At 37.4% G+C, this 17375-nt stretch overlaps 1 protein-coding gene across 1 annotated transcript in view; it reads right to left on the bottom strand.

Moving 5' to 3' along the window:
- The window catches only part of DCAF13 (DDB1 and CUL4 associated factor 13), a 27563-nt gene extending 10306 nt beyond the window's left edge, over nt 1–17257 (bottom strand). Inside the window, exons 1-7 of the mRNA XM_049633021.1 lie at nt 16913–17257; nt 14074–14273; nt 13392–13499; nt 9119–9208; nt 7498–7653; nt 3348–3425; nt 1180–1262 (exon numbers count right to left, since the gene is read on the bottom strand). Coding sequence (XP_049488978.1) covers nt 1180–1262; nt 3348–3425; nt 7498–7653; nt 9119–9208; nt 13392–13499; nt 14074–14273; nt 16913–16982 — 785 coding nt within the window. The 5' untranslated portion in view covers nt 16983–17257. The remainder of the gene's footprint in view (nt 1–1179; nt 1263–3347; nt 3426–7497; nt 7654–9118; nt 9209–13391; nt 13500–14073; nt 14274–16912) is intronic.
- Between the last annotated feature and the right edge of the window lie 118 nt (nt 17258–17375).

The following is a 17375-nucleotide window of genomic DNA, read 5'->3' on the forward strand; positions in this document are numbered from 1 at the left end:
AAAGAAAGAAAGAAAGAAAGAAAGAAAGAAAGAAAGAAAGAAAGAAAGAAAGAAAGAAAAGAAAAGAAAAGAAAAGACACTTTTTCCTCCCTAAGATTAAACTCCCAGCTTTAACATCTTCATCTCTAAAAAGGGGATAACATACATGTCCTACCTCCCTTATAGGGACACTGAAAAGATAACATAAGACAGCCAATGTGAAATGCCTTGACAAGTTTTAAGGCGATACATAGGGATCATAAAATTCCATCTAGGTCAAAAACGTAAGGCTAAGTCACCTTTACGTGGAGTCATAGAATAACATATCTGTAAATGTTAGGGTAAAAATTGAAACTGTATTTTTCCTTTTGTCTTGCTGAAGTAATAGTGATGCTGATAACATGACTACATGAGCATCAGCTTTGTGAAGAGCTACAGATTTTGTAGGTAAATATTTTTTTTAATGTTTATTTTGAGAAAAAGAGAGAAACAGAAAGAGGGAGGGAGAGCAGGGGAGGGACAGAGAGAGAGAGAGAGAGAGAGAGAGACAGACAGACAGACAGACACACAGACAGACAAAGAGAGAATCCGAAGCAGGTTCTATGCTGTCATCTCAGAGCTTGATGTGGGGCTGGATCCCACAAACCATGACCTGAGCTGAAACCAAGAGTCAAATGCTTATTAACCAACGGAATCACCCAGGTACCCCTGTAGGCAAATATTTTTAGTTTCTATTAAAACATGTATGGTTCAGTCATTATTTGCATGGTGTAAAGCAGAAAGCAGCCAATTTTTTCTAGAAAGGGCCAGATTATACATATTTTCAACTTTGTGAGCCACATGGCTGCTTCTGCAACCACTCAACTAAGGCACTATGGCACAAAAGGACCCATATTCAATACATAAATGAACACAGTTATATTCCAATAAAAGTATTTACGAAAACAGGCAGCAGACAGGATTTGGTCTTCAGATCAGTTTTCTGTTCCTGGTCTGTATCATTTTGAAAACTCAATTTTTTTTTCTAACAAGTTCTTCCCCAATTTGGGAAATATATATACTTTTGAGCGAAACAAATGACCATTTTCTACCTTGTATATCAAGAACTACTACCTATGAAAACATATTTCATTAGTATGATTTATCCAATTGAGCCATTTCTGATAGAAATAAGCAAGTTATAAAAAGAAGAAAACTTACTTGTAATCTTCATTTGCTGCAGTAAAAATGAAAGCTTCCATAGGGTTCCAACAAATTGTGTTTGTTCTCATATCTAAGATGACCTGGAAGGGCAGAATACAGTAACCCATTACCATGAAATCAATTCCCTCTCAAATGGATAAATCTCCCACTTCATTTCTTTTCCTTCTTTTTCACTGATTTAAGCACATATTTAGCAAACACCCATCATGTGCACAGTACTCAGCTCCATGCAATAGGAAAGGAAATCAATCAATAATTGTTTCCTGAGTACACAGAGTAGTAGATACTGAAAAATATAAAACTACTTAATGGTCCCTCAACCTCAAATAACTTATTATTGAGTTTAGTCAGGAAAAGGAGATATACATAAGAAATACTAAAATATTAACAAAGAAACAGTAAATGATCAAGTATCAAATTGGGGGCAAAATTAATGACTTTAGGGTTTAAGAGGAGAAGAAAGGTTTCAAAAGAGAAGCACGACTTGAGCTGACCTGTGAAGGAACAGTATATTAGTGTTTCTCAACAAGAACACTGCTAGCATTCTGAACAGGATGATCGTGTGTTGTGTGTAACTGTCCACTGTAGATGTTTAGCCTCTCAGGCACCTGTCCACTAAATGCCAGTCTCTATAATGCCTCTCCCACATTTTTAAAAAGACACCCCTGGTTGAGATCTAGTACATTGAGGAGAGGAAAAAATAGAAGAAACAATGATAGTCTAGTATACAGAACAAAGAATAAAAAATAGCATCTCTGCATTCATCAAGGTGACCTGCCTATGACAACCCCTATTTAAATGTTCTCTTACTGACTGAAACAAACAAATAAATAGAATGCAAATAGGGACCAGATTTGGAAGGCCTTGAAAACCAGGCTATAGTTCTTTCCTTCAACCTAAAGTTATGGAACGCCATTAAAAAACAGAGAATGAAGGGCAGAGGAGGCAGAAACTACTACTTATCACACTAGATTTCATCTTAGCATTCTGCTAAATGTTTAAAATACCATGTCTTATTTTCACCAATGTGCTGGAAAGTAATTATTAATATCATCATTTTATAGGAGAAACAAAGATTAAGCTACCTGCTCAAGGTCTAAAGGTCTCAAAGTTCACGTGAGATGTGCCCACTAGATCATCATGAAGGAGTGAAATGATTAAAGCGGTAATTTGGAAAGATGATCATATTTATATAGTTGAAACTTTAAGGAATGTACTCCACTTCTAATATTTTGGAATTTATTACATGTTGTGAAAATGGTTTAGGAACAACAAAAATATTAAAAGCATTTCTTTTCCATGTGGATTATCACAATGGCCTCATGGCACATGAATGGTGTCTAGGCCCTTCTGCACCCTCAGATTTGGAGCACCTGAAATCAACTTTATACGTACTTACAATGGCACTCTTCTCTTTACTGACAATACATTTCTCTGTCGATAGTCAGCTTAAGGTTGTATTAGCTTTGATATCTAAGTCCTAGAATGACTGCTGGGAAATCTGCCACCTTGGACAAGATATTATTTATCTAAATAAAACAGCATGTAATTAAACAAATAAAGCTGGTTATGTGAGTCAGTTGCAAAATGTTCTGGAACAGAATACTATACGTATCATATGATAATCATGGTGTGCGAAGTAATGGGATGCAACACTTAAAAAGTTTGAACTCAGTGGGGCACCTGAGTGGCTGAATCGGTTAAGCATCCAACTCAGGTCATGATCTCGCAGTTTGTGAGTTCGAGCCCAGCATCAGGCTCTGTGCTGACAGATCAGGGCCTGGAGCCTGCTTTGGATTCTGTGCCTCCCTCTCTCTGCCTCTCCCCCACTCACGCTCTGGCTCTGTCTCTCAAAAATGAATGAACACTAAAAAAAATTTTTTTAAAAAGAACTTTGAGCTCCGTTAAGTCTGAATTAGATACCTAAAACTTCCTGGCATTAAAGAAAATACAAAGATAACTAGGATACAATACCTAGTGAAAATGTAAGGGTCTCTAAAAAGGAACAGGCGCCTGAGAGAATGCCATTATGATCACTTTGGCTTCTAAAAACATATGAAAAAAAATTTAATTAAGAGAAAAACATTTGTTCCATATTTTTTGTTACTCACTCCATAGAAGAACACATTAACAATTGTAAAAGCGGAAAAGAAACTGAAACTCACCTTTTTCAGGGGAGTAGCTTGCCTCATGTCATATAGTACTATATTCCTATCAGAAGCACAACTTCCCAAGAGAAATGTCTGAAAAATAAGTACAACCATCTCCAGTTAAAAGCCAAGCTTGGCAGCAAACCATGTCCATTCAATGAACAAATGATTCAATTACCCTTAATGTTTAAGATACAAATTTATAACATTAAAGTCCATTTTAAGAGAGTACAATGAATCACTCAATCTCAGTAACCTTAGTTAAGTATCTTCTTTTTATTTATTTTAGTTTTGAGAAAGAGAGAGTGTGAGTTGGGGGAGAGGGGAAGACAGAGAGGGAGACATAGAATCCGAAGCAGGCTCCAGGCTCTGAGCTATCGGTACAGAGCCCAAAGCGGGACTCAAACTCATGAATCATGTGATCATGACCTTAGCCAAAGTTGGTTGCTTAACCGACTTGAGCCACCCAGGCACCCCAAGTCAAGTATTTTCACTGCTAAATGCCCCTGTGTATATTTTACAAGGTAGTGTTGCAGTGTACAGATAAATCTGTGTTCTTTTTACAACTGAACACATTTTATTTATCCATTCTTCAACTTAGACCTATTTCCTATTTTTCAGTATTATCAATAACACTTCAGATAACATTTTCATAAACGCCAATTCTTCTTTTTATAAGGTTAAAATTTCAGTAGTGGATTACTGAATCAAAAAGTATTGGGGTGCCTGGGTGGCTCAGTCGGTTGAGTGTCCGACTGGCTCAGGTCATGATCTCACCGTGAGTTTGAGCCCTACGCTGGGCTCTGTGCTGACAGCTCAGAGCTTGGAGCCTGCTTCTGATTCTGTCTCCGTCTTTCTCTGCTCCTCCCCCACTCACACTCCCTCTCTCAAAAATAAATAAACCTTAAAAAAAAAAAAAAAAAAGTATGAACAGGGGTGCCTGGGTGGCTCAGTTGGTTAAACATCCGACTCTTGATTTTGGGTCAGGTCATGGTATCAAGGTTTCTGAGTCTGAGCCTTGCATCAGGCTCTGTACTGACAGTGTGGAGAATTCCTGGGTTTCTCTCTCTCTTCCTCTCTCACTGCCCCCCCGCCCCCACTTGCTTACCTGTTCTCTCTCTCTCAAAAAATAAATAAATATAGGGCACCTGGGTGGTTCAGTGGGTTAAATGTCCTACTTCAACTCAGGTCATGATCTTCCGGTTTGGAGTTTGATCCCCACACTGGGCTCTCTGCTGTCAGTACAGAGCCTGCTTTGGATTCTCTACCCACCCCTCTCTCTCTGTCCCTCCCCTGCTCATTTTCTCTCTCTCTCAAAAATAAAATAAAATATAAATAAATAAATACACCTAAAAAAATTTTTAAACAAAAGCATGAATAATTTTATGGCTTTTGATGTTTAGGACTAATTGTTTTCCAAAGAGCTGTATCAATATACACTGCAGTGTGGAAATATGTCCATTTCACTGCAACTGGAAGCATTAAGTAGTGGCATTTAGAAGTTCATTTCTGTATGGCAATATTTCCTAATTATATAAACTAGTGCTTTTCAGTAAACATTTCCTCATGTTCATTAACTTTGTATAAACTAGGCCTATTCTTTGTCCAATTGTTTCAAGATGTTTCAAACGTTTATAAGTCAGTCATAGTAGTATTGAAGGTGCTGATATAACTGACCCTTGGCATTATATGAAATCAAGCCCCCTACCTACCAGCAGGGCCTGAGTCCCACCAGGCCTCCTTACTCATGGTTCCTGACATAACTCTTGGCTTCTGCCTATCACTTCCTACTATAAGTGTAGGAGGAACAAGAAGAGTTATTTACTGCACAGTTGCATGACCAGCTAACTCCTACTCTGTGTGTGTACACAGCTCAAATAAAACATCATAAAGCTAATGCTACATCCATGAACTCAGTCCTTTCCAAAACCTTCCTTTTTAAATCACTTCCTCAGAGACTTTCCCCTAGTTAGTGACTCCTTTCAACTTTTCTTGGTTTCTCAAGAAACCAAGGTCTGACTAGGTTCCATTTCTAAAAGTTTATGAGACCTTAATCTGAGCAAAGCAAAAAATTCTACCTAGACTGAAAGTCGACTTTTACACTATAAAATGTGGTAATACTCAGCATAAAATTTTTGGCTTTATCAAAATGCTAGGCTTCAATATTTTAACAGGATATTAATTATTAATGATTAGAGGAGACAAATACTCCATTTGTTTACAGCCACATCCCCTTCCCATTAAGTTTAGTATAGGATGAGAGACAAGCATACCATTTGTTTCTACCACTAAGTCAGTTCATAAGGGTAATTTAAAGAAAAAATAAATAAAACCACATGGCTGAACAAATATAGCTGTTACACAGGCAAGTTTGAAAAACATGGTCACTATGTCATCACTAATAACTAATTATGATTTTGGAATTAATCATCAGCTCTTCTGACACAGGTGTTCACCAAAATAGACAAGCAAGATACTGTTTATCCCTCGCAGAAGTAGAAATCAATATCTCCGTTCTGTTTATTTTTTTAATAGTAGTAACATCATCTTAAATTTGGGTAGCATCTTTAAAAAATATTCACATTTTTATCACGTTTTACCCTCATGACAAACCTATAATGTATACTGAAAGATCTAATTAATCTCATTTTAAAAATAAAGAAACAAATATAGAGAAGGAGTGTGACTTGTATAAGGTCAATGCCAAGGTACACCAGCACCAAATACATTTCCAGTTTAGCTCCACACCAAGTAGGACACAAAATGTTCCTAAAAATGGCTTGTGTTTGTCGCCACCTGCTTCTGTCTATTGTCACCTTGGCCTGGCTCTGCAAAGCTGACTTGCACTTCAGGCCATATCTCACTTCTACAACCAAAAAGACGACGGAGTGAAAAAGATATAGTACTGATAAATACTCTGGACTAACGATCAGCAAACGTTTTCTGTAAAGGACCTGACAGCAAATACTTTAGACCTCATGGGTCATTCTGCTGTCATAGCAGAAAGGCAGCTACAAGCAATATGTAAACAAAAGGGTATGGCTGTGTTCTAACAAAACTTGATTTATAAAAACAGACAGTGGGCTCACGAACCATAGTTTGCCAACCCCTGCTCTAGACCTGTAGGCTCTCTCAGAAGTGTGCAGAAAGGTATATGCTCAGGGCAGGAAGGGTGTCCTCTGACGGTATGACTTCTCAGCAGCACCACAAGGCCAAACTCTCATCAAACTACAGCATCTCACGTTCCAATACTTCATACAAACAATTTTATACCCTGCTACTTTGACTTAACCTTTCTTCCACTTTACCAGCTCGGGTGTCTGAGAGTATAAAACTTACATATCAGGTTATTTATTCTTTAATACCATCTAACATACCATCTAACGTGCTAATTTCCTACTAACTTCTAAGATTAGCTATACATGAAGCAATTTCCTTTTTTTTCTGTGGGGGAAAAGGCATCTTTACTGAGTCTTCTGGACAATGAGTTTACCTACTGTTATGTATTCAGAAATAGCTCATGGAAAGGTCTGAAGTCCAAAGGCTAGATTAATCTAGGCTTTAGGGCAGCCTCCTTTCCTAAATTCAGACCTGAATAACCAATAAGTAGTGGTTAATCTCCAACTCTTTCCTTAGACCTGGAAGGACTTAGGAATCATCATATTAGACTTCTGAGCAAAGAAAAATGAACTATCATCATGCAGGATAGTAATCATTACTATAAACCATTAGTGCCCTCGTCACTTACAAGAGAAAACAATGCCAAATGCCTCTTCTGACCTTGAAGAGAATTAAGAAATGAACATTTTCCCAAAGGTACAATGATGTAATCTGTGGAACATGAGTTTTGAAGGCATGAGTAAAACTGAAGTTTCACCAGAACTTACTTATGAGCACATGCACACACCCTCCTGTAACGGAGTATAACACTGGTGTAACGGTGTATAAAGTGGGCAAACACGTCAAGATCTGACCAAAGGTATCAGAACTCAGGTACAATCTGGAGAACTAACCAAATGCCAGAAGCCCATTAAGATTAAAAAAAAAAAAAAAAAAAAAAAAAAAAAAAAATTCTTATAACACACACTCAAAAGTTTCCTAAACAGAGCTAAAATTATTAAATAAGGAAAGAGTAAGCAGAACATATTTCAAAAAGAAGCATTACCTCAATCGGGTTAAATTTAACACTGCTTATACTGTCGAATCCCCAGGTCATTGAACATATAGGACTTGTTCTTTGTTCATCCCAAATGTCTACTTGCTGTCCACATGTGGCAAAAACAGCTTCCTTCCAGTGATGATCAATCCCTGTATATACTGTCTTTAAAAGCAAAGATGTTGTTATAAATGGATTTATCATTAACATTTCAAATCTACATAATATTTTAAATAATACTCTCATTTTTTTTTTTTTTTTTAAGAAAAAGTCCCTATTTACAAAGAAACTTCTTCGAAGCCTTTCCTTAAAGGAGGAAACAGTACCATAAAAGGTGAGGATTCTTATCACACCTTCTGGAAAAAACATTAACAGGGGATGTATTTAAATTTAAATACTTATCACCGAAGTAATCCTTAAATCATCATTGGGTATTTGAAGGACCTTGGTTGGAACCAATTAATGAAATGCAAAGGTAAGGTCTAAAATACTTAGTTCCACATTTAACACGTGAAGTACTGATTCCCAGGCAGAAAAACAGAAACCAACAATTGGATTAAAATTTAGGGGGAGGAATAAAGCTGGCAAGGGTGGATGCTAATATTGTTAAAATCAATAAAATGTCATAAATTTTGATATCCACTTAAAAGATCTATTCAGGGCCAGATTAAAATTTGTCTTTGTACTATGTGGTAAAAAAATGTTTGCAAAGCAAATAAGAGGGAAATATTTAGCCAATACTTTAGGCTTTTAAGAACTCTTAGCAGCATCTGCAGGCTTCCAATTGTTATTTATGAAGGCAAGTCTGACAAACTTTTCCATAGTAAGATTTAATCCCCACTACCACAAATATAGAGGTTAAGATGAAATATTTCAAAAATATTTGGAACTCCTGGAGAAAAGACATTTTACAAGAGGGAAACCAATTTTGTTTTAGGAATTACTGATTTGCCAATTATTTCCATCGTATACTCATGTCCCACCTCTATGTGCCTTTAAAAACAATCTGAAGAGCAGAACTTAAATATATACCAACATGATACTGAAATGGCAAACTGATTTTTAAAATGCATATATTTCAAGATTAAATCGAACTTTAGAAGTTTGCTTAGTATCAAAATGTAAACATTATAAAACACAGGTAGGCCACATGATCTGAATTACACTTAAGCTATAACTAAACCATATCGCCTGATTTGCAGAATAATGTTGTCAGAAATATCAATGAGATTTATACGAAAAGTATCATATTATAATACCTCTTCACTGCCTAAGGGGTTCTTTCAAGTAAGACATTCTGAGTTTTGTATAAGATCTATAATATAAATCAGAGAGAATCTGAAGCATTATTTTTCGTATAGATTTTCTCCCATGGACTTGCCACAGAAAATGTTTCACTGCATCCTTTAGCTAAACACAGAAACTAAACCCAATACAATGAACACCAAAGAACCATTCAAATTCTTCAGCTGCAAAGGACCTTAAACTGCATTAAATATTGCTTAAAATAGGTCAATTATTGCAGGCTCAAGTCTCATTTACATCCTTTTTTCAAATTAAAATTCTGAAATAATTTTAGTAAAAGAGAAGAATTTTAATAAGCAAATATAAGTCAATTTTTTTTTTGTACCTTTCCTAATATTGTATGCAACGGTTCCTCCTCTTCTCCATAGCCTGGTCCATCCATTTTCCACTGCTTCACAGTTTTGTCATCACCAACCTAGAAACATTTATTATTAAGATGATAATGGACAACTGTTATAAACTGTAAACATGCTAACATATACATCAAATGATAAACATCTCTATTTTAAAAAATGCACATCCCGTATACTTCCAGTATTGTATTTACTGATACGTTAATATCCCAAAATGTTATAGTAAAGATTTGTGACAAATACATACAGTACATAAAATTAAAATAAGACAGTGTGAGTAGAGCAGAAGGAGAGCACGAACAAAGGTCATAAGTTTGGCAAAAAAAAAAAAAAGCATACTGTAAAAAAGATGGCATTTCAAATTAGGAAGAAAAATGAATTATAATAAAATGGTATTTTGATATCATGTTACTCATTAAAAAGTTTGAACCAATCTGATACGTGACATAAACATAAAATTCCAGGGGTGCCTGGGTGGCTCAGTTGGTTAAGTTTCTGATTCATGATTTCAGTTCAGATCATGATCTCACGGTTCATGAGTTCGACCCTGCATCAGGTTCTGTGCTGACAGCGCTTGGGATTCTCTCTCTCCCTCTCTCTCTGCCCCTCCCCTGCTTGTTCACACTCACGAGCGTGCGTGTGCGCTCTCTCTCTCTAAAACCATTTAAAAAAAAGTTTTAAAAAGCCTTAAAGAAATAAAAATAAAATTCCACATAATTTTAAATGTAAAAAATTAAATACAAAATATAAAGATACTAAAGAGAAGTCATTTTTTTAACGTTGGCATGGGTAAAGTACTTCTTTGCATGACATAAGATTCCAAAAACCATCAACTCACTGGTTTTCAAGCCATGAAATGCAGACCTCTGAAGGAGCTTGAGAATTTTTCAGGGGTCCACAAGGTCAAAACTATTTTCATGATATTGTAAAGACATCGTTTGCCTTTTCACTGAACTGACAGTTACGCAGATGGTGAAAAAGCCATGAGGAGTAGGGCGTTGGTGTCTTAGCCCAATCACAGCAAGGTAACAATGGTAACTTAGACTTGGGTATGTGGTAGATATATTCAAGATATTAAGTAAAAACTAAGCTGCAAAACTGAATGCACAATATAACTTAATTTGGGATTAAAAACATAAGATAATCATACGTAGGGTATAAACAATTGTATATATACACCAAACCACTAGTTTTCCCGAAAAGCAGAAATACAGGATACGTTAACTTTCTCATTTTTTACGTTTATGTTATATGCAATCTACATCTACTTCTTAAATAAAAATATTAACAAAAATATGTATTTATGTATGAGAGAGTATAAATTTAGCTCTTTCCTTACAGCAAATTCAAAAGGGAAACCCTTCCTGCAAAACAATTCATAGTGCCCATGATATCAGAATAGAAGGGTAATTAGGAGAGAAGTTTTGGTACTAAGGTCAAATAGGAATTTCTTTTGTTGAGGATGCTAACAGAATCCTTAACATCCTTATAATAGAAAAAAGTATTTAATAAGGCAGTATCTTATTTAACAACCTGAATCTGAGCTACTGGCATCAGACCAAAACCTTAATTCTGGAAAGCCAATTCTACCGAGAGCTAGTAAGATGTAATTTAGGCACCGGGGTCTTGGCTAATCTGTCTTGACCCAATGGAATATTAGTATTTATGGAAGACAAGATAAACTGTTATTGAGAATTCCCACTCTAAAAACTGTTTCTTTCAACCAAGCTTCTCACAGCGTCCACAAGCTCAAGACCGAACTTCCTTGTAATTGACTAAGCTACTCTATACAATCTATTGAGTACAAGTCTTAGCAAATCATCAATCCTGAGAAAGGTTTAATAACATTCTGTGGAAATGAGGAGCCAAACAATATGTGCCTGGCCAGAATATCTTATCTCAAGGCTGAGTAAGCTAAAGAAAGACCTATTGGTGCTACAAATTGGGGTATAGTAGATATTATGAAATTTAGGTAATAAAGATTTACCTTTTGCAACACTGTAGATTAAACATTTTTTGAAACACTAAGTGCTGAAATTCTGCCAGCAAGCAGTTTTCACAGGTCTTATCCCTAAGCAAACGTGACTTTAAGATATCTGAAGAAAGGGAGTAAATAATGAATATGAAACATCTTTCACCCTTTACTCATTTTAGGCACTCAAAAAAAAAAAAAAACAAAACAAAACACAAAAAAAACCCAGCCAGTAAATCCTCTGGGATATTAAACTAATCGACATATTCAGAAGAATAACTAACTGGATGGTAGCTGTGGTCAGTTTGCTCCAACTTCCCATGCAATTCCTTCTACAACATATGGTATACAGGGTCATAAAGCTTGTGTAAAGCCCTTTAGTGAAAAGCACCTGAATTTCCTGCGAAGTAGCTTATTTTGGTTTTTGACAGCAAGTAAGTTTCTCCCTACACCAAAACCAAAACTTTTAACATTAACACCTATTCTTAATGCTGCTACATAGAACAACACAAAGTCCACTTCTTCTTTCACACAACACTTTCAAATACTTAAAGCTTTCCCAGAAGTCATCTCTTCCCTTCACTACTCCTTTCCATCTGGCCCTGGCAGCCAGCATGCTACTCAAGATTTACAGGGCTGGTTAGTGTGTATGTATACATCAAGTGCCATACATATACATATACACATGTCAGAACTTCTGAAAGCATAGACACCAAATTGCCGACAGTGTGAAAACTGAAAGATTAGAATTACGGGACCTTTAACTATTTTTTATAGGTTCATGTTTCTAAAATATTTCTCTGTCTTCATCCTCATCATTCTTTGTAGTAGTTCACACAACCAACGACCCTTTCCTCCTGGGACATTAAGCTCATTTCCAGGCTCTTCTAGCTTTCTGGCTACTCCCAGAGTTCTCCCACTTCCTAGAGGCAGGCTTTCCCCGAGGCTATTTCTCTGACATTTCTGTATGTCTGTATTTTCCCTGCCACTTTTCCCTAATAATACCATTCCATGGCCTTAATCATTATTCCTGTATTGATGAGACCAAGTTTAGTTCTGACTTCCCTCCTGAACTCCAGACCTTTATCTAGAAGGGTCTGACAGACCTCTTCACTCAAATAGGCCATTGCAGTCCAGTTCATCCATCATACCATATCCTTCCCATTCCCACTCTCCTCCTCTAAAGTTTCTGACACTCCTGACTTCTCCATTTCTGGAAGGAAGAGCAATCTTCCTAAGCACCCCTCAGTTGTCAAGTCTGTCAAACCTCCAAAATGTTTTTAAACCTAACAACTACTTTCTATGATTTTCCCTCCCCAGCACGGATTCCTTATTGCTTACTCAAATTATTAAAACAGCCTGTAAACTGATCACTTACTGCTGTCAAATTAATTATCTCAAAGCACAGCTTAGATTCTGTCATTCCTATTATAACACTTTCAGTGCAATTGAGCAGATATTTGTAGGCCAATGTTTATAGTATCATTATTCATAAAAGCCAAAAGGTGGAGACAACCTAAATGTCCACTGATAGGTGGATAAATAAAATGTGGTATATATGTATAATAGAATGTTATTCCATCTTAAAAAAGAAAGAAATTCTGATACCTGCTACAACATGGATGAAGACATTATGGTAAGTGAAATAAGCCAGACACAAAAGGGCAGCTATTATTTAATTCCACTTATGTGAGGTACTTAAAATAGTCATAGAGACAGAAAGTATGATAGTGGTTACCAAAGGCTGGAGGCAGAGGGGAATAAGGAGTTACTGCTTCGTAAGTACAGAGTTTCAGTTTTCGGAAGATGAAAAAGTGGTGACGGTTGCTTAGTAATGTGAATGTACTTAATGCCACTGAAATGTACACTTAAAAATGATTAGAATATAAACTGTACCTCATGTGTATCTTAGCCACACGCACAAATCCTTCAATAATTTACTATCTGACAAAATAGAAATTACTGATTCCCAACCCTAAAAATCTTCCAGAGAAAACCAAACTATATTTCTAGCCTCACCTTACATTAATCCCACTTCTCAATGTTCTATGGAATGTTAGTTAAATAACATGTTAAGTAATCATTTATTAAAAAGATCAAAAACTTTGGAGAAGACTGGAGTATACATAAAGAAAAGAGGACTTTTCAAAGTTTTAAAATTTATTTTGGGTTGTGAAACTTCAAACGCCTCATGGAATAAAGGAACTCAGGAAACATTAAATCAGTCTTACACGTGTTGAAAAGAGTTAATGACTTAATTGCATCATACTTACAGTAAAGAAAGAAGTCCCACAAAAGCGAGTACATATTCCTCGTACAAAACCCTCATGGGCTTGTATCGTACGGATACATTTTCGTTTAGTCAAGTTCCAAATTCTAACCTATGATAGAGCATACCAGGAAATTTCCGTGAACTATAAACATAAAATATTCAGGCAGAGGCATACTACATTCCAAGAAAAATAAATTCAACACTGAAAAAGCTACGACTCACCCCACCAGACTGCTAAAAACAAAATCCTCCAGTTTAAAATACTGCAGTGCATATGGATAAGTGTATCAACAAGCAGAAAATTCAATCTGTTAAGTACTCTTGTTGATTCTAATTTAAAGTGTTTCAAAGCTCTCTCTTCTTGCCAAAGTGGAAATAAGTGTTGAATCATTAATAACATCCTCTGTGAGAAAAAAAAAAACCCTCACAAAACGTTTACTACTGTAAACATGCTTTATTGTTTACTGTCAAACTGAGCATTCAGCTGCTACATTTCTAATTTCTGAGGTTTAGATGAGAAACCACTGTAGTAATTCAAACACAATTCATTCTTGAGAATTAACAGAAAATAGGACAAAAAAATGAAATCGAACCAATTAAAATCCACCATAACACGAAACTGAAGAACATCTGTAACGTAACTATTTTTAATTTAAAATATCAGTGTTTGAAATGACACTTGCCTCTCCATCACATGCCCCAGAAAGGACAGTAGCCAGGCTCTTTGGGTGCTTTGCCAAGCAATTGACTCCATCTCGGTGACCATCCAGGGAAGCAAGGAATGGTTTTGCAAATACCCGTTCCAATTTGGTAGCATTTAAAGCTCTTACATACTCTCGCGGGACTTCAAAAGGATGTAAGGTAGGATCATAGTTTCTTGGAACTGAAATAAAAATGACTCCTCTTAATAAAACAGTTCACTTTTAATATTTCCTATGGCCTTCCTCAAGTAATCATTCAATTTGCTATCCAATAAGCCTCTGTTAGGAACACTGTTCTATACCTAGCACTGTGAAAAATACAAAAATAGATGACCTTTCACTCAGAAACCTTTCAGTAAAAAACTACGGGAAAAAACATGGAAGGCATACATCTTGCAGAATAATTAGACCCTATAGATACCCTCAGCTTTTCCTTTTACAAGTCTTACTACATTCTTTAACTGCGTCGTAAACCTTTCATGGACAGGGATTCCACTACATTCCTCACTTTACTCCTTACGTGTTGCACAGTGCCTGGCACAAAACAAACGCATGATAAATGTTTGCCCAACTGAGCTCTACGTTCCTTTTGAGGCAGGAAACACAACTTATCTCCAGTGCTAATCACTCTGATAGGCACACAGTGTTATGATTATGATTGTAGTTACTATTTACTGAACACTTCCCACATGTGTTTACTTACTTAAAAAACAGTTTACAATGTACAAGGCACAGTTCCAAATACTGTATATTAACTCACTTAATATCCAGACCCTATGGGTTAAGTCCTATTACTATTTCTTATTTTACTGATGGGGAAATTGAGGCATAGAGAAGTAACTTGCCTATGAAATGATGAAGCCAGGATTCAAACCAAAGCAGGCTGATTTCAGAATTGGTGTTCTTAACTATTATGTTATGCTGCCAAACAGGTTCTCAGTTAATAATTGTGCTTAGGAAATAATTCTAAGCCCACATGTCTAAAAAACGCTTAATGTTTAAAAGTAAGTGCATCTTTGGGGCACCTGGGTGGCTCAGTGGGTTAAGAGTCCGGCTTTGGCTCAGGTCATGATCTCGCAGTTTGTGAGTTCGAGTCCCGCGTCGGGCTCTGCGCTGACAGCTCAGAGCCTGGAGCCTGCTTCAGATTCTGTGCCTCCCTCTCTCTCTGCCCCTCCCATGCTCATGCTCTGTCTCTCAATAATAAACATTAAAAAAATAATAAAAAATAAAAAAAGTAAATGCATCTTCTTACCCCACAACTTCACCTTGTCATTTTTTTCTGACTCCCTGTTAATGGTACTATATCTAACATTCAGTCAAAATTTACAAGGAAATAACACCTAAATAAGAATGAAAGAATAAAAAAAAGGTAACAAACGTCTTCCTTGATTTATGTTTCACAAAGCTCCAATACTTCTATTTTTCCATTTTGCTATTAAAACTTCCATCAGAAACTATAAAGAAATAGGAAGATACTATAGAAAGTAAGACCCTTAATAACATCAGACGACTAAAAATCTCCTCATGTGGAGAGTCTATGACCAGCCAATCACTTACTCATTCCTCCATTTATAAACTTACAAAGCAACCACTATGTGCCAGGTGCTGTCTAGGCACAGTGGGTATAGAAACAAATCGGATTCTTCCCTTCTATGCAAACTCAGTGTGATGAAAAAGATAACCAAAATAATCATCATGAGACAATGTGATACGTACACACTCTGATGTCAGCACGAAAATATGTGATAAAAAGCACAGAAGGGTGCTTTAAATGGAAGGGGCTACCACGGGAGATAAATATGGAAAGACTGTTGTACAGAGAAAGGAGCTAGTGTAGACCGAGAAAGCGTGTGTGCCACAGGAAGCCTGAAAGAGAAATGTCGGAAATGCACTCAGATCTGCAAGAGTAAATGTAAGCTACCTGCAAGAAAAGTAGTGACTAGTGAAAGGAAGATGGAACCAGACGTTCAAGGAATAGGGATGATGTCTTGTCCAGGTGACATAACCTAATTTGCATTTTAGAAATATTACTACCTTGATACTTAACCCATAAACATCTTGTGAGAAGAGACCACATATTCCCCTCTCAGCATTATTCATGTATATGTTGGATAATCTCTACTATTCAATCAAAACAACAAAGTATCGTCCCAGCCTCATCTTCTATGGTTTATCCCCCTTACTCAAACTGATGACACGGCCCTTCTCGTATGCTTTATCTTTATTCCCGCCTGAAGGCCTTTGCACCTGGTATTCTCTTTACACATGGTTGGTCCCTTGTCATTTAGATACGATCCGCTATAATTCAGAATGTTAATGGGGGAAGAGACCAGTAAATAAGATCAATAAAGAAGCCTTATTAATTTCATTTTAGCCATTCACGCATCAAACTTCTTCACAAGCATTAAGAAAACTTGATGGCTTTAAGTTTCACCTTTGTCTCTTCCACATTTAGAAGTATGTAATTTTGACGAAAGAGATTTAAAGAAGCCTATCAAACCCTTGAATCTACGAGTTTGGCTTTCAAGTTCCACTTCTCAGCAACTGGAGCCAGAAACATCGGAGAGCAGCCGCTGGAAGGGGGAAGGCGGAAGTATTCCAGACATAACCAACTTTCCCACGTACCACTAGAAAAAGTTCTTCAAAAAGAGCCTTGAGAAATTATCTGCTACCCAGTCCCGCAACGGCCTTATCTGCACTAAGTCTGCCTTGGCAAAAGGGAACAGGGAAAGAAAGAGACTGGAGCGTCAGTCTTCACCCAGCTTTATTCGGTGGAAGCCGAGTCCAGACTGAAGGCTGGTGACTCCCTAACTTGTCTCACCTCTTTGTAAGTCCAGCTTGGTTTCGCGGACATAGTTGTCCGGGTTCCGGCTCAGCATCTTCACCTTCATTTTGGCTGCTAGGTGTGCCCGACTCCGAGCCTTTCCTCCAAGTTTGGGTTACCCCCGCCTCCTCCGGCACATGCTACTTCCGCTTCTTCTAGACTACTTCCTGTCATGTGACTTCCACGGAGTGGAAGCCAGCCCCCTCCGCAGCACCCTGCGGCGCGCCGTAGTTTTGCTGACAAAGGTTGGTCCGAGGCCGTTTCTCTGCCGTACTCTCGCGTCCGCGTCCCTCGGCCAGAAACGGCAGCGGACGGGGGCGGGGCGGGGACTTGGCGGAGGACGGCGCCCCGCCTCCTTCGCTCTCTCCGCTGGCGTGACGTGCTGCCCTGCCCCTCTCACGCTAGCTCTGCGTTGGGGTCTCTCCGCTTAGTTACCACGTACTTGCGCCCGTCCCGGAAG

Source organism: Panthera uncia, chromosome F2 (assembly GCF_023721935.1).
Source record: "Panthera uncia isolate 11264 chromosome F2, Puncia_PCG_1.0, whole genome shotgun sequence".
NCBI classification, from domain to species: domain Eukaryota; kingdom Metazoa; phylum Chordata; class Mammalia; order Carnivora; family Felidae; genus Panthera; species Panthera uncia.